Source organism: Alosa sapidissima, chromosome 3, assembly GCF_018492685.1.
Source record: "Alosa sapidissima isolate fAloSap1 chromosome 3, fAloSap1.pri, whole genome shotgun sequence".
In the NCBI taxonomy this organism is placed as follows: domain Eukaryota; kingdom Metazoa; phylum Chordata; class Actinopteri; order Clupeiformes; family Clupeidae; genus Alosa; species Alosa sapidissima.
In genome coordinates this window covers 10,755,699-10,780,001 of record NC_055959.1, presented here as the reverse complement: position 1 = coordinate 10,780,001, position 24,303 = coordinate 10,755,699, and the positions used below count along the sequence as shown (strand labels likewise).

At 43.0% G+C, this 24,303-nt stretch overlaps 1 protein-coding gene across 3 annotated transcripts; it reads right to left on the bottom strand.

Annotated features, from left to right (window-relative positions):
- Positions 1 to 2,490: 2,490 nt before the first annotated feature.
- Positions 2,491 to 24,303, bottom strand: ankib1b (ankyrin repeat and IBR domain containing 1b). 3 transcript variants are annotated; one of them, XM_042085780.1, is made up of 20 exons: positions 24,101 to 24,303; positions 21,184 to 21,949; positions 20,184 to 20,484; positions 19,825 to 20,007; positions 19,134 to 19,251; positions 18,309 to 18,517; positions 17,212 to 17,300; positions 16,793 to 16,937; positions 13,555 to 13,721; positions 12,738 to 12,826; positions 11,345 to 11,475; positions 11,117 to 11,251; positions 10,672 to 10,758; positions 10,488 to 10,554; positions 10,210 to 10,355; positions 8,033 to 8,211; positions 7,607 to 7,658; positions 7,036 to 7,147; positions 6,354 to 6,397; positions 2,491 to 6,052 (listed from the first exon to the last, which is right to left on the bottom strand). In XM_042085780.1, the coding sequence occupies exons 2-20, from the start codon at positions 21,369 to 21,371 to the stop codon at positions 5,123 to 5,125; spliced, it is 3,372 nt and encodes a 1,123-aa protein (XP_041941714.1). In that variant the 5' UTR covers positions 21,372 to 21,949; positions 24,101 to 24,303; the 3' UTR covers positions 2,491 to 5,122. The 3 variants fall into 3 exon arrangements, with proteins under 3 accessions (XP_041941714.1, XP_041941713.1, XP_041941715.1); XM_042085779.1 differs by having other exon boundaries at positions 21,184 to 21,459; XM_042085781.1 differs by lacking the exon at positions 24,101 to 24,303 and adding an exon at positions 23,550 to 24,094 and having other exon boundaries at positions 21,184 to 21,459.

The window sequence follows — 24,303 nt, the reverse complement described above, 5'->3', positions numbered from 1 at the left end:
CAGCAAGGTGGCTTACACAAGGCATGGACACTGCTGAGAACTGTCAAAAAGAGGATAGAGGCCAGCCAAAGAGGCTGATAACATATCCTGTGTGTGTGTGTGTGTGTGTGTGTGTGCTAGAGAGAGAGAGAGAGAGAGAGAGAGAGAGAGAGAGAGAGAGAGAGAGAGAGAGAGAGAGAGAGAGAGAGAGAGAGAGAGAGAGAGAATGAGAGATACATCCACTGCCACTCTGTGTTTTTTATTTCCTCACAAATCACCATCCTGCTCCTACAGTATTGCGTTCCCTGGAATGGCCGTGTGTTGTGTCCTGCAGTGGACATGACGATTTTCTTTTTCAGTCTGTATCGCTATGGCATACCGGTATGTGTTTTGGCCCAGTGTAAGGGAGCCTCGTCCCAGCCTGGTGTTGATATAGCGCAGCAGCAACGCTCCTGCCTCTTGCCCCCTCATCCTACAGCGCTCACAAACTCTCCCAGCATGACAGAAACCCAACACCCCACTCGCTTTAGCACTGGAGCACTGGAGCCTTGTGCAACTTCAGGAGAGCCTTTCCAGCAGGAGCGTGCTTTTGCCAAAGGATCACTGCCTCTGCCAGTCTCAGAGGTGTGTGCTTGGTCTGTCACTCCATAACAAACAAGGAGTTTTCTTGAAAGCTCGGAGTAATTTAAGAGGCGAGTAACCAGACTGACATTTAGGCAGAGCAGAATGTTGGCATCGGACACAAGTCCCATAAGACACTACTACAGCTTTTCCCATGCCAGCCCTCTGGTACAAATACAGGGTTGCTGCTATATGTTCACATGACTGAGCTGGGCTGTCGTTAGGTTACAAAGGTTTAAGTTGCCCCTTACAACTGAAATACAATGCCCTTGAGAATGAATGTAGACTACATATATCACTCTAGCCACCCAGCTAATCGTGGTTTCTAACTGACACACTAACTAACCTCATTACAATAACATGTTATTCATTTCAAAGCAGAGAAGTTAACTTTTGAGCTTTTGTCAGAGCCTATTAACATGCCAATTCAACCAACAGATGAGATAAGTCTAGTCAGTCAGACAGACAGAGCAGGTAGAGAACAGACGGGAAATCTCGAAATCTGTTGCCAGGATGTGACTTGGTGTGCACCAAAGCACATCGAGTTAGGATTGAACTGGTTCTCCTCGTATCACATAATCAGTGGTCTTAGCACTATTACTTAGGGCATACAGCACATTGATCTGATTAAGCCATCAGCTTGATGCCATCATATAGATCTACAGTATAGATATAGTTGCCAAGAATAGTTCTGTTCTCATAACCAAAACCTATTCTAGGGGGTTCTAGGTGTTCTGAATGCCAGAGCTTTCACCCACCCCGGACAAACTTTTAAAAGTGCTAAAGCAAAGGGCTGCTGGGGGATTTCTGGAAGTATGGGGGCTGAGACTGCCTCATGCTGCTCAGCAGACCTCAATCTTTCATGATGAGTAGAGGCAACACAAACTTACACTTACTTGTAACTCATAATATAATGTGAGTTACTTACTTGTAACTCACATTATATGGAAAGGTAACCCCATCTACTGGATTAAAATAGGAACTACAAGACATGCACATTCTCCTTTTTGGTCTTTTGTGCCTGAAAAAGTAAGCCTAACAGTGGACGATGTCCTATACCTTTTCCAGCGGAGGCCGAGCAGGGCAGTGTCCGAGGCCTGGCTGCATCTTCACCTGACCGATCACCTGAAGATGGAGCAGCCAAGAAAAGAGGTCAATGTGAAGTGAACAAGCCTTTAGTTCCACAGTAGAACAAATTACAGTTGCCCGACTCAACCGACAGACAGATAGCAAGGTTCAGACAGTGCTAGATTCAGCACGGTGGCAAAAGAGTCAAACGTAAAGGACATTTTAAATTGACCAGATCTTACAGTGTTAAAGCATCTTAAGTCTTGACTTGTTTTGGTCCCCTTTTCCCACTGAGTGAGTGTATGCTTGGCCACAGCTTGTGGATGTATGTCCCTTTGACCAGTGCAGTACACTATGCCAGAGTGCAGATGCGTGTCCCTTCCGGCCTGACATTTGTCCTCAATGACACCGATTGTGCTGTTCCTGAGCCGTCTCTCTCTTGATGGCTTTCCCCCCCTTCTTCCCTCCCATTACTTACTTTAGGCTGAGAGGGCGCATTCAAACAGCACTTTCCATCCAAATCCCAGATTAGTAACTCTCGTTGAAAACTATGCAATGAGTCAAAGTCCACAAATGGGATTTTACACCTGAGTAAATATATGAATGAATAGAAAATGTGGAAACAATCTTCTGTATGTGGCCATTTAACCTCAAAAAGCATGGCCAAGACATAGCAACAAATGAATGAGCACCACTGTGGGCCAGTAGCCTAGGGTAGAATATCTGACCCCGAGGCAATGACCCATCACGTGAGCCAAAGGGAAGAGAAACCATAGTGATTAAAAAGGACAGAGAGACACAACAATACGGAGTACAGCAGAATGAGTAGAATTGTCAAATTTAATGGGCAAACATGATAACCTGTGAGTTTCCATAGAAAGAGGGAATGTATCAAGTATGGATTATGAGAAGTGCAAATAACCTTTTTTTAGTTATTTAACAATATAAAGTTTCATTTGGTAACAAAATAAGAGTGCCATTTGTAACATATTTTGATAATCATTTTATCAAATAATAATTAAAAAATAAAAAAACAATTGGCCCATTCAAAGCTCAAGAATATTTGTTTGCACTTTTGCCCAACTTTCACTGAGTAATAGGCCTATGCACAAACCCAATGGATAATGCTGTCAGCATTCATTTGGATATGTTTTGCTTTTCTTTAGAAAATTTTTTTAAACATCTATATTCTGATTGTGTCAAGCTGAAATCCAACCAGTTGAAACTTTCTTTTTCATCAACTTAAGATACAACCAAAGTCTCAGGACTGAAACAAGTGTTACTACAAGCACTTACTAGAAGACCTAGCCTTACGCTACACTTAGCTTCATTTCTGTCTGTCACCTCATATCACTTTTCTTGCTTTAACCTGACAACACATAATCGAACATCTGCTAAATGCATGGGGAGAATCTCTTCACAACAGACATACAAGTTCTGACGGACCTGACTCCACATCTTTCATCTGTATCTTCATTTATTTGGCCGACGCTTTTATCCAGAGCGACTTACAGATCTCAATTAATTGCAGGGCCACACTCCCTGGAGCAACTTGGGGTTAAGTGCCTTGCTAAAACGCATAACGGTGGCAGCTGGCTATCGAACTCAACTTCTCAGGCTTCTGCATGCTAACCCGGCTCCTTATCCACTACACTAACATCGCCATTGAATTTGTCGCAGCTCTCGTTATTGCCAGCCTAAGTCAGTAGTAACCGTTAATAGAAAGAAAGCCACGTTAAAGAGAGACTACATGATTACCAATACAATCAACAACACAACACTTCTTTTCAGTGAGCTAGTCCGACAACCACACCACATCCCAGTGAGCAGGTAACACAATGTTATCATCAACACAATGTTAGCATCTCAACACTTTTAGTGTCCAATCACAGAAAGTGGTTAAGTATATTTAATTTAAAAATAAATAGAAAAAGGTTTCACACTATATATTATGGCATTTAGTTTTGTTTTTTTGTTTTTTGTCATGACACTTATCACCTACACACACACACACACACACATAAACCAAACACACCCATTTCTTAAAAATCATATGAAACCGCACCTATGTTCTTGAGTCATCACTTTCTCTATGAGCAAGCAGACACACACACACACACACACACACACACACACCAGCAGTGAAGCACGACAACACAGTCCAGCGGCGCTGTATCCTGTATAAGATGAGTGTCCAGAGAGAGGTGTGTGGTAGAAACCGCTCCTGAGCCACACTGATGGCCTACAGGAGGCAAAGGCTATGCGTCAAAAAACTGTGTTTAAAAAAAGGTCAAGTCTGGCCAGTGTTGTAGGTCACACTCAGGATACGTGGCAATCAACAGTGACACGCTTACACACAAAAGGCACTGAAAAAAGACTGAGGAGAGGCCAAGCTTTCTTTCTGAAGACCACTGGGTGGGTAGAGGCCATTTTGGCACACTACGGAGGTCTGTCCTCACGTTACTAGTGGCATAAAGTAGATTAGGTCAGAGTAGACTACAGATCTCAGAGGCAAACCATAGACATGTGCAAATCTAACTGTGCAATTCTAATAACTCATCTCCTCCTGTTCCTCCTCCTCATTTCCTTCAGTGGTTCAGTATATATGTTGTGTACATTTCCCGAAGCCTTTAGGGCCCACTTTTCACTCGTCATTGGACCAAGGAATTTGGGGGACGGGACAAGCACCACCACCTTAACCTCCTAAAGTCCTGCGGGGGGTTCTATGGAACCTGTACTGTCTGACCTGGCTTGCCTGCCTCTGAGTTTTGGCACCTACAATAACACTTTCAACGACCCTGTAAAAAAGGCAATAGAACGGAATACATGAGCGCCTTCACAGCTGTGGACAGGAACACAGACATGGTCCCAGCCATCTGGGCAAACAACAGATGCTGTACATGTGTCCCACATCCCATCATGACTTATCAAATATGATGCACCAGTCTCACCTTAACAGTGAAAGATAAACCGTTGTGTTTATATGATGCATATAATGTATGTATGCATTGTTACTTAAATCAGTTATCATGAGTTTCGGTAATTTTTGAACAATCATCAGCACATACAGCTTCAACAACTAACTACAGGGCACAAGAGAGACCTATGGCCATATTTGTATTTGAGGCACAGATATGAGTGACACTCAAATCAATTTTCATTCATGTCCACGCATGGACATGGACATCTCAACACCTTAAACCCAGTCTGTGGTGTCCTCTCTGGTCCAAGTAATGGCACCTTAACCTTCAGAAGCATTTCAAGTGCTTAGTGTGAGTAAGTAAGCTGTGAGCAGATCGTAAAATATTACGTGATTCAGCTTGCTTTGTCAGCTTCAGGAATTCAAGTGCTTTTCTCCAGTCATGGCTACATTGATTCTTTGACTCCAGACTTTCAAAACAATAGTCCTGTTTTATGAAAAAGGGTTCAGCACATAGGATCTTGTTCCTCGACATCAAACAAGGTGCACCTGTCCTTCCCACTCGGATGAGCTACTGCTTGGCTGGTCCGGGTCCAAGTCGAACTTTTGGGTGTCCGACTGGGAGTAACTGGGATGGCTCACGGAGGTTTCACTGTCCATGTTGTCAGCCTGCGGTGGAGGGGAAGGGGGCAGACCTAAGGGGTCTAGGCCCACCAGGTGGAGCTGAGTAGGTCTCGTGGCAGACACCTCACCACCTTCCACGCCAGAAAAGGGCTGATAGTGGCAGGATTCAGCACCACTGCCCTCCTCAGGCCAGATCTGGAACTGCGGTTCCGTCAGAGGAGAGTCTGGGGTCAAGGTGGGCATGGATGTGTGGAGGCCCGGGGGAGGCAACGTGGTGCCGGTGGAAGTGGAGGTGGATGAGGAGGGAGGCACCTGTGCGATGTTCTGGGGGTTCATATCATGGAACCAGGCCATGATGTTGCCAATAAGGTTGGCGTTGTCGGCAGGATCCAATCCAACGGAGCTGGGAGCCTCAGAGCCACTCAAGGCGTTGCGGACGGGACGGTGGGAGAGGTTACGAGCCGCTTTGGGCTTCGGGTGGAAGTTGAGGGGATCCTCCAGAGGAGTTGGATGGGAAGGGTAAAAGTTACGGGGGCCAGCGTGGCGAAGCGGATGCGGGATGGTCGTCATGGAGGTCAGTTTCATCAGGCTGTTCTCAAGCTCCAGGAGCTCAGAGCTGCTGTGGGCAGCACGTGGCGCTTCAGACACTGGGCCACGCCGCAACGAGTCCAACCGGGAGGGGAGCGAGCTTCCAATAGCCCCCAGAGACACTTCATGAGACAGGACCTCTTGGACATCACCTCCACCTCCATCACCCATACACGGTCGGTTGGACTCCTGAAGTGACAGCTGGATGGCAAGCAGGATGTTGGGGTCATCATCTTCCAGAGAACCTTGTGGCTGGGAGAGAAAAAAGGGTCATCAATAGGTCTTTATTGCCACCATAAAACTATTTATCTATATTAAATCTATTAAATCTATGCCACCATAAATCTATTTAATTCAATTGTAAATTTAGGTTTTGTGATGAATGCTAGCTCTTGCACAAAATATGGGATCAGACTACCTCATGTAAACACCTACATTATCTGACAAACTGTTAAAGAGATCACAGAATGAAATACGGTTAGGTGTGCCAGCAGCAGGAGAGGTGCCAGGTTTCTGAGCTACAGGATGTTCCCTGGCCTGGTGGGAGACTCACCATAGGCAGACCTGGTCTTTGACCACCAGCCAACTCGTGTAGATCTGTGTGGGGAGGAGAGAAGGTAAGTGGAAGCAGCTAAGCGCATGTGACGGAATTTATCATATCTCTTCAGCATTTGATTCATTGATTCATACTGAATATAAACTGGGAATACACTGATCTAATACCTGCAGTTAGAGTTGATACTTTTTACATGATGCCGACATGCATTTTTCCTCCGTAAGTTTCAAATTACAAGTAAGACCAATTAATGTTAACTCATACTTTAAATACATGTTTTACAGTTTGACCGTATCTCAGCTAAAACCTTCAGTGATTTTACACATTTTAAAAATTCAGTGATTTTTAAAAATAAAAGATATATATATAAGAAATATACATTCATATAATGCACATGAATATACATGTGTTGGGATGATGGACTTTACAGTTTGAAGGTAGCTAGACACTCTGCTTCTCATCTTGCCAGTGTTAACACCTATGTGTGCCTTATGTTCATGAACCCAAAGCCATCATTAAAAAATACAAGTCAATATCAATCGTTTTTTCCTTTTTCCGCTTTCAAGCAGAAACAATGACAAATGTACCAATTTTTGACCAACAGCACCAGTGGTTGATTCAACTGCTTTTTTTGTTCGTTTATTAGCCGGTTTGGGATTTTGATCAGGTTGATTTTTACCTAGGGTCCCCTCGCTGGAGTCATCAGGTTCTGGGGTGTTGCTGCGCAGGCTGGACACTTCTCCTCGTCTACGCTGTCTGTGTCTGCGTCTGTACTGAAACTCTGCATACTCCTGCAAAAGGCAGACACAGTCCATTCTAAACACCATGTTCAGCCTAGATACCGCATACAATCATATCCAAATACACCAAATGCATCCAAAACTCTCTGTTGTCAAACCCCAAATATTTCGTCGTACTTTCCCTTATCTAAGAAACGCAAGATGTTTTACAGCAAGTGGCACCTGGAAAGGACATTGTCAATATCAATCATTTCTTTTGCATTCCTGGATAATGACTGTTGGGGTACAGGGAAATGGCAATCACACTCTTTTGCTGGTGTAATAAAAGCAAAGTCTTTCCACTTGGCCAATGCTCGTTTCAAACAACATCCAACTCAGTAAAGTACCAAGTTCACTTGCTCAAGCACAGCCAAACAACAAATCAATTCAATTTATCCTGTCAAAAATAAGAACCACATGTGAGTTGAGTGATACAAAAAAGAAACTTGAAAGTAAAGCAAATGTACTCACCTCTGGAGAACCAAAACCTAAATACTCCCAGTCCCAGGATCCTCCAGCAAAACTGAGGTGAGAATAGAAAAGAAGTGTAATTACCGGTAATTCTAGATTTTATTTCAAATATTATTGCTAGAAAAACATCCTTACACATCAGACTCTTCAGTTTCTCAATAAGGGTAACTCCCTTTATCTAAGTTCTTAGCTGTAATAAAACATAATAAATGTGTTTTCCTAAAAGCTACAATAATTTACTAAATGCATTTGCTAAATGACAATCTCTGTAAAAAAGAAAATATGTAATTTCACATTTCCGCTCCCAACCTAATCACACATTAAGAATAAAAATGACAAGTAGGGAGTTGCTGGGAATAGAAGCTGGGAGAGAAACATCTGTGAAGTTTACTGGCCAATAAACTGTGTGCAGTGTTACACACCCACCTCCGGCGTGGTGCGTCAGGCGAGTCATTGGGGGCCACACCCCTGGCCACGGACGCCAGGAACTCCTGTCGCTTCTGCTGCACCAGACAGGCAGCACGGATGATGCGTAGGCGCGGCGTGCGCAGGTACGGTCTGTTCACCTTCTGGGCCAGGTCCTCAGTCACCATCTCCAGGTCCGTCTGCAGAAATGCATGTGTTTACACAAACAACCAAACAAACAAACAAACAGTAAAACAGAGCTGAAGAGAAACATGTTCCACCAGTGCAGCTTTATGCACTTTCAGAAATACAGTTACAGCTCTGGAAAAAATTAAGAGTCCACTGCACATCTGAGGTCGTCCTACGGTTACTGAGTGACATTCAAATGAATTGATGGTCATATTCAAATTTGCAGTGGTCTCTTCATTTTGAATATGACCGTCAACTCATTTGAAGGTCACTCAGCAACCGTAGGACGACATCAGAAAAATGTGCAGTGGTCTCTCTTCATTTTTTCCAGAGCTGTATTCATATGCCTCTTCTTACTAACCATTGACAATCTTTTGAGTGTACTGCAAAATGGCAAGAAAGGAGGCCAAAAATAGCAAGGAGAAAGGAAAGCTGGAGGATACACAGAGAATGTTAAAAAAACTCGACCTTGCAGAAACATGACGCACAGAAAAAGAAAACTTTGTATGGCAGTGAAAACAAAAAAAAAAACAGGTGTAGAACATGTGAGAGACTACTGCAAGGCATCAGTGGGGGATCATGTGTATAGCAGCTGTTCACTGTGGAGTTATTCATAGAGGCAATGGCCAACAAAAACTAACACCGACACAAAACCTTCATTAAAACATTAAAATAGGGCCGAGTTGTGTCTTTTGGAAAATATAGGTGAAAGGCCATACTGTCTCATTGGGTCTTCAGGAATTCTGTAAAACCTATCAAAACACATCACAACAAGCTAGTTACGCAACTGAATCTCTCCTTTCTACCTGATATTTCTAAAGTCTTCTCTCTGTTAAAGCAAGATTAAAGCTGCAGTTGGCAAGATATTTTTTGATCATATTCACTGAAACCGACACTATGCTCTGACAGAACAACATAAATCAGCCGGTTTTTAGAAAAAAACCTGCACTTCTACCTCCACCTAGAGCCTGTTATTTGTTTTGCAAAAATCCACAGCTCCTGGTTCTTCTGGTCCAATCAGAGCAGGGCTGTGTGAGATCTGACTGTCAATCACAATCTGGTGCAGTCTGGTGCGTACTGACAAGCACAAACTCAACGAGAGGGTGCTCGGTGGTAGTGGGGGAGGGGCATGAGAGTTGTAAACATTCAAAATTTCGGCTAAGTCCCCTCAATCTGTCAGACTTGCCAACTGCAGCTTTAAGCTTAATTTTCATTCACAAATTCATCCTGATCGTACTCACCAAGCTATTCACTATTCACTGCTTTATGCCAGGAATCACTTTAACTTCTAGTCAAAGTCTGCTTTATTGTCAATTTCTTCACATGCCCAGACATACAAAGAGATCGAAATTACGTTTCTCACTATCCCACGGTGAAGACAAGACATATTTTACCAATTAAGTCCACAGACAAACATAACATTCAAGTAAACAATGAAAAGTAAATAAGAAGGCACATACAATGAAGAAATAAGAGCAGCAAAATTGGGTTGAAATTGTGCAATTGTGCATAGACAGTCAATATAACAGTGCAAAGTCAGGCCAATAAATGGCTGAGGTAGTTCTGTTTGACCTAAGTAAGCAAGTGGCATAGTGGTGCAAGTTATGTAAGAGCAGCAGAAATGTTGTGTTTTCAAGACAACAGGACAACAACAACAAGTTGCAAAGTGTGCAAGTGTACAAGTGGAGTAGTGCAAGTGGAGTAGTGCAAGGCAGCCATTGTGGGTCCAAAGTCCAGGATGTTATGTAGCTGTGGGTGGAGGGGGGAGAGAGTTCAGCATCCTAACAGCCTGGTGTATGAAGCTGTTGGTGAGTCTGGTGGTGCAGGAGCGCAGGCTTCTGTACCTCTTCCCAGACCTCTTTTCTAACTTCTTTCTAACGACAGTATTCTGTTGCCAAATGTATAGAACACAGCAAAACACATCAACAAGCGACCTAACTAACTAGCCAACTGTGAAGATATTGGCATTTATTACATCAAAAACGAATGCCTCTTTTAGAATGTCGTACCTGCATGAGCTCAAATATCTCCTTCTTGGTGCTTTTGGGCTCCAGGAAGAAGCCGTAAGGGTACGAGCACTTGAGGATGCGGCGCGTCTTCAGGAGCTCCTGCACTGCATCCTCGATGAAGGTGGTGTCGGGGGCCTCTCCTTGACCTGCACGTCAGGGTGAACAGACAAACACGCAATCCAGTTTGGATTTTTTTTTTTTTAAATCTCAACACATAAATCTGTATGTCGGGTTTTTTCACCATCAGCAATGACTTTGTAGTCTTAGTTACTACTTACGTGCACTAAGGACTTTGCTAAGCTGCTCCATTTTGTCTTTGGCTGTTTTCAAGAGTCGCTGCTCTAGCTAAGAGAGGACAGAACCAACATTCAGCTTGCCATAAACACCTAAACACACTATGCAACTAGACAGTGACACTGTTTAAATACATAACAATAAGGTCAAATTAAAGCACCATCCTACCTGATAGCTGTGCTCATGGTTCTTGAAGCGGGTGTAGTAGTGCATAAAGCGATCCAGTTCCTGATAACTTTGATGTTTCTTCTCTGCCTGAAATATTGAACCATCGAAGACATTACAACTTTACAATATGACTGTCACAGCTACACATTGTTCATCTCACTTGCATTTGGAAATAGACATTTTCACAGGAGTGAAAATCAGCAGCAGTAAGATTCAAACACATTGTTTTACCTCTTCAATGCTGAAATTACCTTTGTTCTAAGTCTTGTAACAGCACATGGCATGTCTACTGTTTGCCATGACCATAGCTGGGCAACTTGCCTCAAATGTGTACATTTGATGATGGCATTGACCACATGACAGTGAGTGACCACAGAGGAAAAGGAAGTCTTATACAATGTCTGTGTCAGTGTGCTGAGCATGGGGTATGCGCATGAGTTCCTACCTCTACAGTCATCTCCTTGGACTGCTCTTCTACCTGCTGGATGACCTCATAGCGTGTGCAACGGTAGTATCCTCCAGTAGAGGAGCTGTGCTTCTTCCACTCCTCCAGGCAGATCCAGCAGAAGTCATACTTACACTGCAGAGGCCAGTAAACAATGCATGTTATGTCCACACCATAAATTCATAATGAAGTCCAATATCTGGATTTGCCGGCGGAGTGACGCCTCACCTTGGCACACTGCATGTGGTTGCAGCCCTCGTTCTTCTGAATGGGTGACTTGCAGTTGGCACAGGGCTTGGCGTTGCTGAGTAACCACAGACAGTTGGCAGCATCCTCGTACGCTTCACTCACACCAGCCACTGGAGACCAGAGCGGGAAAGAGTAAACCACACTATGCAAAAGCACACTGACACCACATTCACACAGAGTAAACCACACTATGCAAAAGCACACGGACACCACATTCACACAGAGTAAACCACACTATGCAAAAGCACACTGACACCACATTCACACAGAGTAAACCACACTATGCAAAAGCACACTGACACCACATTCACACAGAGTAAACCACACTATGCAAAAGCACACTGACACCACATTCACACTGGGGAAGAGTAAACCACACTATGCAAAAGCACACTGACACCACATTCACACTGGGGAAGAGTAAACCACACTATGTACTTATCTTACACATTACCCTTCTTACACATTACTTTAGTCAGACCTGTGCATCCCTTTCTATGTTTTTCTATGTCTAAGTGTTTTGCCCAGCCTCTGTCTAAGTGTTTTGCCCAACCAACTCTTTTGCCATGTAAAGCACTTTGGGTCCACTCCTGATGTTTTTTAAATGTGCTATATAAATAAAAGTGACTTGACTTGACTATGCAAAAGCACACTGGCACCACATTCACACTGGGGAGGTCATTTATAACATTTGCACTGTGGAGGGTTGGTATGGTCAGTTTTCTTATAACCAGATCTCATTTTCGGCTTAAAGAGGTCATCAAGAGTGAAATTTGCGCATCCACAGTCAATTTGTTGCCAGACAATATGTCTCCTCATGCAAACAAGTTTTTCAGCTCAGTGCGTGTCTTTCATTCAAGTCTCCCCTGCAATTTGCATATGCATTTCCATATAATCAAAAACAGAAAGATGGAGACTAGTGACACTGGTGATTAGTGACATAATATTATCCATTTGAGAGAGTCTGGTTATCTAAATAATTGTGCCAAGTATTAAGTCATAAAATGCAGATTTTCTACAAAGTCTACATCTAGTAATAGTTTGGTCTTAACTAGCATGCGTATGCCAATGCTACTTTTCTCGAAACGCCTGCATTTTACTGGCAGAAAAAAACTGAAAAGAAAAAAAATCTTTCAACGTTTTTCAAGACTTTAAAACATTAGTACACATGCTGCAGAACCTGACAGTGATACAGAGGGATGGGTACAACAAGAGTATATCACCTACCACAATGTACAGGTCAAACAGTGCTAACTGACTACAGCTTTATGGCATTGTAACTGTGTACAGTAGTCATGTGTGTGTGTGTGTGTGTGTGTGTGTGTGTGTGTGTGTGTGTGTGTGTGTGCATTCATGCAAAAAGACTGCTCACATTCTTCTGGCCTCATTTCCGTGACCTTCTGCAGCCACATTTTCCATGTCTGGCAATCGCACGGCTCATGGGCCTGCCCCTGACACTCCCTGTGGACACACATGAGCCAAGCCATATGGCACACAGCAACACATCAGAGAGCCGTCAGTAAGTACTGCTTTTGTTTGTTGTAAACATACACGCTTTCACAATGCTTTCGTTGTAATCCATAATTGACAGATTCACTACGGTTCCAACTGCAACTCGTATGAATGTCTGATACTTGCTTCAGTCAAACACAAATGGCAGAGGCTCAACATCATGTATAAAAGAAACATATGTTAAACTTTGGTGGGTGTTAAAACACAAGAGACTAATGCAATAAGCCATGCCAAGAATACAACAGTAACATTAATTGTGCACACAAACATTCCAGAAACAAGTCCTTGATTCCACCTAAATGTAACAACTGTAACAGCATAGTAGCAGTCCCATTGAGAAAAGGTCAGTACCATGTTCAACAACTTTCCCGAAACAGATATGCATAGATTCCCAGGAACACTCGTTAACCATAGCTCAATGGTTCTAAATGTTATTGTGTGACCACTGAAAATACAGCATAATGAGCAAAAAACGACCAATGTGCATTTTCTTTTACATTGTATTACAAGTATTGGTGTCAAATCAGTTGGCCAAAAAAGATATGTCATTACTTTTATCATTTACTTTAAGACAGTTGATACACCACTAAACTCTATGAGCTGCTAGCTCCATCCTAAAAACAGTAAAAGCTGACCACTGCTCACAGCAGGGCAAGCTGATTGTGCCCAGTACTGACCAGCAGAAGAGATGCCCACGGCCACAGTCCACAGCAGGCGCCTGCAACAGGGGGTAGCTGAACGGATTTGAGTTGCTGGCACCAGGACCCTGGATGGAGAGACGCACTGCACGATCACAACCTGCCCACGGGCACCAGCGGATGGCAGGGTTATTCTCCACAAACGCCTAAGGAGGGAGGGCAAGGATGAGATGGAGAAACAGAGACACAGTATAGGAAAGAGAAAATAAAAGAAGATATTTAGAGAGGGAATACAGGGATAAACTAGAGGGCATTTAAAAAAAAAAAGCAAATTGTGGTAGTTGGAGGACAAGTGAATAAGCTCAGATGTCGTCACACAAGAAATCACACAAGAAAGATTATTAATATGATTAATCAACATAAGCTTGAAAAATACTACTACAGTATGCCATAGCCACATCATGCCATGCCACACCACGCCAAGCCACATCCTTTCCTTTACCACCCGCCCCCCCTCCTCACACATGATCACGGGTGTGTCTGTTCAGTAGACTTGTTACAAAATAAATATGTCGTCACACAAGAAATCACGAGTCACAAGATTATTAATACGATTAATCGACATAAGCTTGAAAAATACATACTACGTGTTCAAAGTCATAGACACGCCAAGCCACATCCGGTTAGGCGGCTTCCCGACATTTGCATCCGTTCCTTTACACCCCCCCCCCCCCCCCCCTCGGTTAGCCGGCTTCCCGGCATTTGCTCGCAAGTTGCTCAGTTAACTGTCTCTTCAGAGTCAGATTGAATTCAAAAAAGCACCCTTAGTATATCCCATTTTTTCCACTAACAGGTAAGCAGTACAAAAATCATAATTTTACAGATGACAGAAATCATAATTTCACAGAAGACAAAGACAGAAGACAAAAATCATAATTTTACAGAAGACAAAGACGATACAACTTCTTAGCTGTGATGGTATGGATGGTAACAAACTTACAGGATTTGGTATGCATTTTCAGGCAAAAAATGGCAAAAACCCCTTTCACTGAACAAGCGAGGCAAGAAAGAGAGACTTTGCAACGACACTATTTTGGCGGAGAATTCAAAACTGAACGCGAAGATGCTTGGTCTACAGCACTGAAATGTTCCTATCTGGACTGCGATTGTGAAGATACATATATTCAAGATGGAAAGCAAATCAATTTTTTCAGAAGGACTGACTTTTTCAGAAGGACTTTTTATTGTTAACATATACCACACTGGCACCATCATGGTTCAGGGCAAATACATTGATAATGTACTAGAGAATTTTAATGATTTAGAAAATAAGGTCAATGAGATACAAATGGAAATCGTAGCAATTAGGGACGCACAATAAGACATAGACATAATTTATGGTTAATATTTGCCATTTACCCCTCTGAGATCACATTTATGAATATGTAATATTTATATGTGTGCGTTTGTGGGGGGGCACCTTACAGGGGTTAAATTAAATAAATTAATGTAAATAAAACACTGCCCAATTGTTATTTATTTTTATTCATTATATTTTGCAATGAATGTTTAGTTAACTTTACAGCATTAAGCAAGCAGTAAATCTAATGACCAGATATACACCAATTCTGCGTGGAAATATTTGTATTAGGGCTAATGTATTTTGGCAAGTGCTACAACACAATTCCCTGATATTCCATGACTTTGCCCCAAACATGATAAAATTCCCTGACCTTCCATATCTGGAATAGACTTCAGCAAAATTCCATGATATTCCAGAAATTCCATGACCCGTGGGAACCCTGGCATAGAAATTTGATTTGCTAGGGGTGGATGGATTAACTCTGGATTTGCATAAGGTATAACACAATTAAAGTGGATGGAAGCAATTTATTCAGTCACATTTGTTGCATTTCTTCCTGGGTGTTTCCCTAAACGCCCTGACAACCTTACATTTTGATCCCACGTAGTCAAACTGTAACCTGACTCTCGCCAGATGAATTTCGTTCCGCCTAGCTCCACTCACATCCATCTGGGATCGCTTCCATTGAGAGTGATTTCAGCACGAGATTGTATGGTAGAGCCAATCAAGACGCAGGGCAGGAGTTTCATAGATGCGACGTAGCGTAGAAGCGACTGTGAGACTGTTCTCAGCGTCACGGGTTGGCTTCGATGTGAGTGGTTGAAGTAGCACGTCAATAGATGACGGACAAGTGGTTTATCTAATCTTATGCAAGGATTTTTTAATAAGGCCCAGCCTTCTGAAGCACCACTCCAATGGATCGATCCCAGATGGATGAGTGGAGATAGGCGGCACGAAATTCATCTGGCGAGAATCAGGTTAGTCAAACTGTCCATGAAACCAAATATGATGCAGTGCCAAAGCGGATATAAACCCCTGATGCCACACCAAAACGGATATAAACCCCTGATGCCACACCAAAACGGATATAAAGATGCCAAAACAGATCGAAAGCCCTGACAACTTAACAAGAACAAACACATGATAGGCAGTGTTCTGTGGGTAAGAGTTTTACCGTACAACCTCTGAGAAAGATTTGATTGTGATTAGGAAACTTCACAAGAAATGTTGTACTGTCATGATGTATGATATACTATGTTTTCTACAGGCTGACTTTGTCACTTAATCACAGCACATATCATACATCATACATATTTATGGTTCGTTTTACAAAACACAAAATAAACAACATAATAAAATAAGCACACACACAGGATTCAGACAGTTTCTTCTTCAAAACCTTTAAACCAGTTTTGCTGAGATGCACTGGCGAAGTGACAAAAAACTGAATTATTATATGGAGAAGAAGAGCAACTCTAGTATAAGATCTTATTATGAAAACAACATAGCATTACACAGCACGCCCGTGGGGCTGTCTGACAGTCAATAGAAGGAGGCCTTGTGCTCTGACTACTTACACATGGCCCTGATCCCAGAGATCATATAAACCCCAGCAGGACAGGCAGCTGGATAATGGCCTCCCGCGGAGGGCCTGGCCTGCCCCCCTCCCAACTTACACAGCACAAACTCTCAGCAAGTTCTAATTGAATATAAACTAACAGAGCTGTGCACTACACACAAACGTCAATGTGAAAATAGATTTAAAAGCAATTTTATTCAAAGAGAGATGACCCAGAGTTACTGCACGTCACTTAATCCCCTAAGTGAAAGATCTGTGCCATTTTGTTAAATTAGCTACCTTCAGCAGTGCTGGGTTGCTAAGCATGAGAGTGACAGAGTACTGGGGAGGGTTACCTTGATGTCAAACTGCAGGTAGCGCTTGTCCATCTCCCTGGAGACCACACTCTCGATGACCTCCACGGGCACCAGCTGGAAGCATTCAAAGGCTGGGCAGAAGATATTGTGTGCCTCCCCCTCCTGAATCTTCAGGTTCAAAAATCTAAAAACACAGAGTACATCATGATACTATATTTATATTTTATAAGAGCAATGGACAATGCTTAACAAAAGTTAGGCACTGGTAGTTATAATGGAGAGGTTTTTTTTTGTGGAGGTTTTTTTTGTGGTATTCATCTTGTGTCACTATCTTACGGGGTTAGTGTGTGAGGCACGTGCCTACATAATATTCTCATTGGTAACATGGTATCGGTATCTGGCTGCATTAGACAAATGTGTGCTCAATGTACCAATCAAGTCCAACGGTGGACACTCACCCTTCCCAGCATCCTCGGCAGAACACATGAGCACATGGAATGTCCACTGGCTCCTCAAACACAGAGATGCCACACATACAAATACCACACTGTGTAAAAAGACAAGAAAGCGGAGAAACCAGTCATCCAGTATACATTAGGGGTGCTCATTGCACAATGTGTAACAAAAATGTCACTTCTACTGCAACATTAGTTTAAACAACGTTAAATTGGTAAATGCATCTTGCTAAAAACAGAAAAGGTTCTAGGAGGAAAAAAGACAATCTTGTATGACTTGACACTTACTAATAAAATGTTTAAATTATAGCCTATATTATTTGCATTTGTGAATTCATGGAAATTAACCAGATTGTGTGAGACTGTGTCATTTCATGTCGACAATAGACCCCAGTATCAAATCGCATTGCTGCACATTTTTTAAGTATAGAAAAAAATCAAATTGTTGGCTTATAGAATCATTACTGTATCAAATTGTTATGAAACTTGTGATTTGCACCCCAACAATATCTCAAGATGAAGATTAAATAATCTGTCTCTGCATGGAGCCATTATTTCTGTGTGGACATCATCTTTGTCCAGTCCAAGCACTGCAGTGCTCCTCTCTCACAGAAACTGAAATGTCTTTGTCCACTTATATTAAGAACAGTGGAGTAGGACACAGCCTACTGTCCCCCGACAATGTTGGTGATGGCGTCTGAAAGGGCTGATTGTGCTGGAAGTAACTGTGGCCTTTCAGAGAACCCTGGAGAAGGGACTGTCGACTGGACTAGGGTCATAATACCCCAGTTTGTGCTTCACTGGTGTTTCTAGTGACACACAACAGCTTACTGTGGTGGGGGTATGATCAGCGAAGTAGCCAATGAAGTGTCATTCAGTTCAGTAGCTCAACACTGACATTTAGGTCATACGTTATAATTGATTGGTGTGGACATTCCATGTTTGCTAGTCCCAACTGCATGTAGCCGACTGTGTAATAAGGCTTGTTTGTGTTGACCTGCTCAAAGTGAATGTACCAGATTTGCTGCATGGCTATTACCATGGTTATGGTGGAAATTAAGAGAATGTTGAAGTGAAGTTGGAGAGTCGGTCTCCCTCACCTGTACAACGCCATTGTCTCCAGGCGTCAGGCTGATCTCATCAGGAGAGGTGACGGTCGAGCGAGTGGTCCGCGGCGTTCGTGGCGATGGGAGCGTGTCCCAGTTGTTGTGACCGCTGGGGGGAGGGGTGGGCTTCTGCACGCCCGAGCGCTGACAGCACTCGTCTGCGTTGGACATCCAGGCTTCCAGAAGTTTCTCTCGGTCCCAGTCTGACCAAAGAAAATGTGACACTCAAACACTTGAGTGGAAAGACACAGATAACTCGCACATGGCGCATTTACAGTTGCTTTCATCATTATATAATCCCCAGATTAAATCATACCTCTCAAACCATTTTACCACATTCTTCAAACACAACATTAGTTAAACATAACTAATGAAAACCAAGACACTGCCAAAATGTGTTCTTTTCAGATCCCTTTTATAATTAAATATCCATATCCTTCTTGATGGAACACATCATCATAACAATAGCGTGCAAGTTTCATTAATGTCTGAATTAATGCATTTAATTAATGCATTGCAATTAATGCATTTCTCGCATTCATTTTACCAAAGATAACATCGCCTACCAAAAGCCTGACAGACATGCAGTTAGGTTAGAAGGACACACAGGCTATGTCTCAAACCGCCTACTTGCACACTTCAAATACTTAGTTTAAATACATAGTTCAGATATTGGGACAATACTACCTAGCAAAAAAAAAGTGGGCACAACGCAATTAAGCGCTCGGTGGTGCACACTAGCAGTGTACTGACGGAAGAATGCGGTTTGAGACACAGTCTCACACTCAGGGGAGTGTGTAGGGGTGGAGGGCAGCATACCGTGAGCTCGTAGCAGGGCCTCTGCTGTGAAGAGTGGAGCCTGGAGCATGTCGGCCGTCTCCACTATCAGCATGTCCTTCAGTCGCCTCAAGTCCTGAGGTCTCAGACCTTCATAGAGCTACAGACCACCAAGAGCCAAAAACAACATTAAGGCCACATAGCATTTAACTAGACACACACACACACAATAACTTAACTACACTGTGAGATATAAAGCATAAATGTGGATTTAAACATGGATTCACATGAGGTACTTTTAACATCTATTTCAGCTAAGTTATATGGAATTACAGATCTGTTCCCATGATCTTGTTTGTCTGAAATAGCTGCCCAGGGACATTACCAAGATGCTGAGTAGCAAGCTTTGCCTATAAGGACTTTGATAGAGCCTCTTTAAAAGACTGCACACTTTATTCCAGTGCACTTGCAAACAGTTTTGCTAATGGAAACATACAATTTTATGTTAGGCGCTTCGGAGATAAATGTCCTGTTGTGCATGTCCTTAAGGCAAAACAAGTTAACACATTATTTCACTTGTGCTTTCTTGTCCCAGATACTAAGACAGGGATTGTAGGTAATATAAATCCTTGCCTTGCAATTCAATACGTCATCAGAAGAGAGTGCCCAACACCTAGATGCTAGCTCTACTAAAGGCTTGTTTGAGTTGTTTAGAGGGAAAGGTATTCTGTACCTCCCTCCGGTCCAGCGCAGCGTACTCGGCCTCAATGTCATCGGCGTGGGGATCACGAGAGAACACCATCTGAGACTCCAGGCTGAGGGCCAGCTCCTTGTGGTGCTGCTTCTCAGCACAGTCACACGGCGTCTCCTTGTTCTCATTCTCCGCAAACAGGTTGGCCTCTCTCCTCACCAGGATCTGGGAACACAAGGAGGGATCAAATGGAAAAAGAGGGTCATCGGGTTGAACCAAGTTTGAAGTTAGAGCTTTGTTCCAACGTCTCTCCTCACATCTTCAACCCCTCCACCCAATCCTCTTCACATCCCTCTCTTCTCCTTCAACCCATCTTCTTCATCTTCATCTCTCTCTCTCACCTCCACACATGTCTTCATGCCTGAGGCTGCGGCGTAGTGTAACGGGCTGCTCTTCTTGTTGTCGGTGGCGTTGACGTCCGCGCTCTCGTACTGGCTGTGGTCCAGCTTGGCGCCGGTCCACTTGAGGATGATCTGGAGGCACTCGGCCCGGCAGCGCTCGTCTTCGTAGGGCCGGGTGAGGCGGGGGTGCAGGGCTGCTTCGTCCAGCAGGATGCTGGGCCCCATGCACAGCAGGTGAAGCGCGGTCTCGTTGTGCACGTTGCGCTTGTTGGGGTTCCCGTCTTTGCTGAACAGGAAGGACCTGAGGTGGGAGGACACAGCGGGAACATGGAAGAGACTTCAAAAAGAGATCAAAGCAGTTCAGCTGGCCATTTGTTTTAGTCGTTTATTTCTTTTGTCATGGCAGTTTCTAAACCAGGAACACACACACACACACACACACACACACACACACACAAGCAAACAGATACTTCAAGGAAAGGTCTAGGGCTCAAAACAGGAATTAACAAACCAATAAGAATGTGAACATTTCAATCCCATTAACATAACAATCCCAAAAATTAAAACAATTGATTCTGTAAAGAAACGTCTAAAACATTCATATCCACACTGTCCACATTCAGCAGTGTGTAAACAAATCTACAGTGGATGACTCAGTAAAAATTGATTACAGATTAAGCCAAGTCACATGGTGAAACCTCAGCCATCCCATGTTTTAGTCAGGCATTTCAGTCAGAACAGAGGAGGGACTGTCCGCTCTGTGCGAATGGCAAAGCTTCGCGTCTCCAAAAAAAGGATGCAGCAATATTTAGACAAGCACTCCAAGCAAAGCTATCATCAAAACCAAACACAGATAATCAGCAACACCCAGTGGGAGGTTGCACGACCTCCTTGGTTGGTTGACACTTTGACAAAACAGAGAAGAAGAATCTATTCATTGTATTATTTACAAACACACAAGGGAGTAGCCCAGGCAACTTTAGTCAGCAACTCAGCATACCTGAGCAGGCGCGTCATTGCATGCCGTGCGGCATAGTGCAGGGGTGTGTTGTGCTGGTACTGCTCTCCGTAGGAGGTGTTGGGGTCCAGGGCCTCCTTGAACTGTGGGTTGCTCTCATACAGATGGTAGGCCAGCAGCTCGTCCCCGTTAATCAGGGCCTTACGGAACTTTGTAGCGGTGTTCCCCATGGTTGCAGGCCCCACCGAGCAGGCAGACCCTCCTTTCTGTAGAACCTCTCAGCCCCAAAGCATGCTTGGAAGTGTCAGCTGGACAAAACTGCAGAATCAGAAACAGCAAACATAAGCCAGGGCAAAGAGAATGATGATATCCTCTCAAGCATTCTTCGTTCGTTTACACATTCAGCTTCTTCTCGTGTTTCATCACCAAAACATAACTCTCAGATAAGCCTCCTGTCTGCAAAACAGTCCTCACTGCTAAGACACTATCACAGTTGTGTATATCCCTTGCCATCACCCTGACTAGGCCTGATGGGTTAGGTATGGTATGGCCATGCATGACATAACACTGTTCCCAATCCCGCCTTCCTGCACGCAGATCCTCTCCCTGGCCAGTGATTCACACACCACACTAACCCACCCGGGCCCATCAGGCCATAGAGCTGCGCTTCCTCCACTAACACCAGGGGCTTCCGACACTCTCTGCCAATTGCCTTCATCCCACTGAGTGGAGGTTCTGTTGGGATGCAGAGTCCTGCCATGCCCAAGCCACGCTCCCACGAGTACCATCTGTCTACACGAGTGCCAGGCTGCAAAGGAGCACTCAATATAAGTCCATGTTATAGAGCCACAGTGAAAAACAAAACAAAACGGAGGCATTGTTTAAAACATAAAGTAGAGTTTATGTACAATAAGTGCAGTAAACACACATTACACATAATAACATTTGCTGGAGGCTCTTATTCTCACAGACATATATATTGATGAGCTATAGCCCATCATTTTTTTCTCACAATGCTAGATTTGGTCACTGCAACTTGCTCTTACGGACAAGCTGTTGATAAATAATTCCTCTGCATTTCTGTCTTTGATAAACAGACTGAATCCTAGGAATAGCTATAGTAGTGTTATGTATGGCCTACTCTACTCTAACTATCAGTTCTCCTTGCAGATAGAAATATTATTCATCAATTATTAGTCTATTACTATTATTAACATTTTTATGTAAGCTGTATCTTTGAACTGCAAACTATGCATTTTGCACTGTTTTTTTTTTTAGGATGATATTTATTGTGATTGCTGTCACTTTGGACAAAAGTGTCTGGCAAGAACCTCAGTGGACAAGTTGAAAGAGACCACAATTGATTACGAATCCTTAAGGACTGCTTACATGTCTAACCACAGCAAGAAGACCCTCCACACGTAGGTTGTTTGCCCAGATATTTTGTTTTGTGTACAACATCCATTAAATTGTTGATGTAAAGAAGTTAGAAACAAAACAGAACAGCAACAACAATAACAGGCTTAATGTTCTGATTTGAAGTCTCATTTATTTTCAGTGTTTCATTTGACCCACAATGACACTGAAAATCAAACAATCAATTGAAAGGCCGGAAGCACATGCAACAGTGAGAGAAAAATAATGGCAGGTAATGAGAATTAAGCTGGTGTGAAATCAAAGTCAGCTAGGTTGTTTTCCATTCCTCCATGTGACACAATCAAGACTGCTGCAGCTGTCATTTGTTTTGGTTTACAACAAGCACCCTGCAACACCCCACACAAGCTGGTCGCTGAGATGCAGCACAAAAAAGATACATATTAAAAATGAGTTTTTCACTAACACAATGATGATGATTGATGGCTGTTTTGGGACTTTTCCACGTTTTCACGTTAAGCTCTTTATAGTGTCCCACACAGACTTTTGGTGGACTTCTTAATGTTTACAAGTGTTAAGTGTTAACTGGCGTGACTCAGCTGATGTGGCCTCTACTGTTGACAACGTTTCAAATCAGCTCGCTTTTTATGAGTCTAATCGTAGAACAGATCACATCGCTCGGTTTCTTATGGGAGGGCCCCGCAACACTGTTTTCATTATAAACATTATTTTCTAAGCAGGCGAAACGTGTTATTAATTAATGCTAGGTCTCCTACATTTATAATAGTGTAACATCTGTTACAGTAGGTAATAAGTATCTCGATTTAATTTCAGTATCAAACCTAGCTAGTTAGCAAGCCAGGTTTAACACTGGCAACAAGTACAGTACTACCGTTACCGTAACGTCACTGATAAATCAGCTGACGAGTAATGTTATTGTTAACTTATGCCATTCAGATTCCCACAGCCACCATTAAACGCCATGACAAGAGTGTTTTATCACCAACAACAGGTTGAAAACTGACTGCACTTACTGTTTCTTTTTCTGACCAATTCTTCTGCTGTTAACTTGCCCTATACATTCGCAAAAATATGGTTGACAGAACCTGATTTAGCCATAACGTTAGACGTAGCTGCTACACAACACACAGGTTATAGCAACATATTTCTAACGGCTGGTCGAAAAAAGCTACATCCTATTTTATATTACCGTTACGTAGCCTATTTCATGAGCAGTCAGTAACAGAGCAATGTTATACACGAACATGCAATGACAAAGATGTAGTGGAAGCTAATATAAAAACCTGTATCATAATAGACGTAACTATTACATTATCGTTACACGAAACCTGCATACAGCACATGGCATTAGGATTCCAATAAATCACCAAAGTCCAGCCAAGGTCAGTTAGCTTATGGCTGTTTTACCTTTTAAATGTCTTGTAATTAGCATGTTAACTGGAGAGTAAAATAGCTCAATTATTTTAGAATGGCGGAGAAGCGTCTGTAAATACCAAAGTACGGTAAGTTAAGTCATATATTCAGCCTGTGTCATAACGTAAAACTAGCGTTATGTGAAACTCACCTTATTGTCGTAGCTACCGTTTCCCGAGTACAATTCGCTACCGGCGATGACTTTTTCGAAAAGGGATCATTATTCCCCTTCATAACAAGTCTTCAGGCTAATTGTACTATTTGCAATATGCTGTGTTGTGATAGTGATCTATTGGCGTGTCTACTCCTGCTGTTTTGTTCCTGAGATTTTAGGGCAGTGTGATGCTCGACACA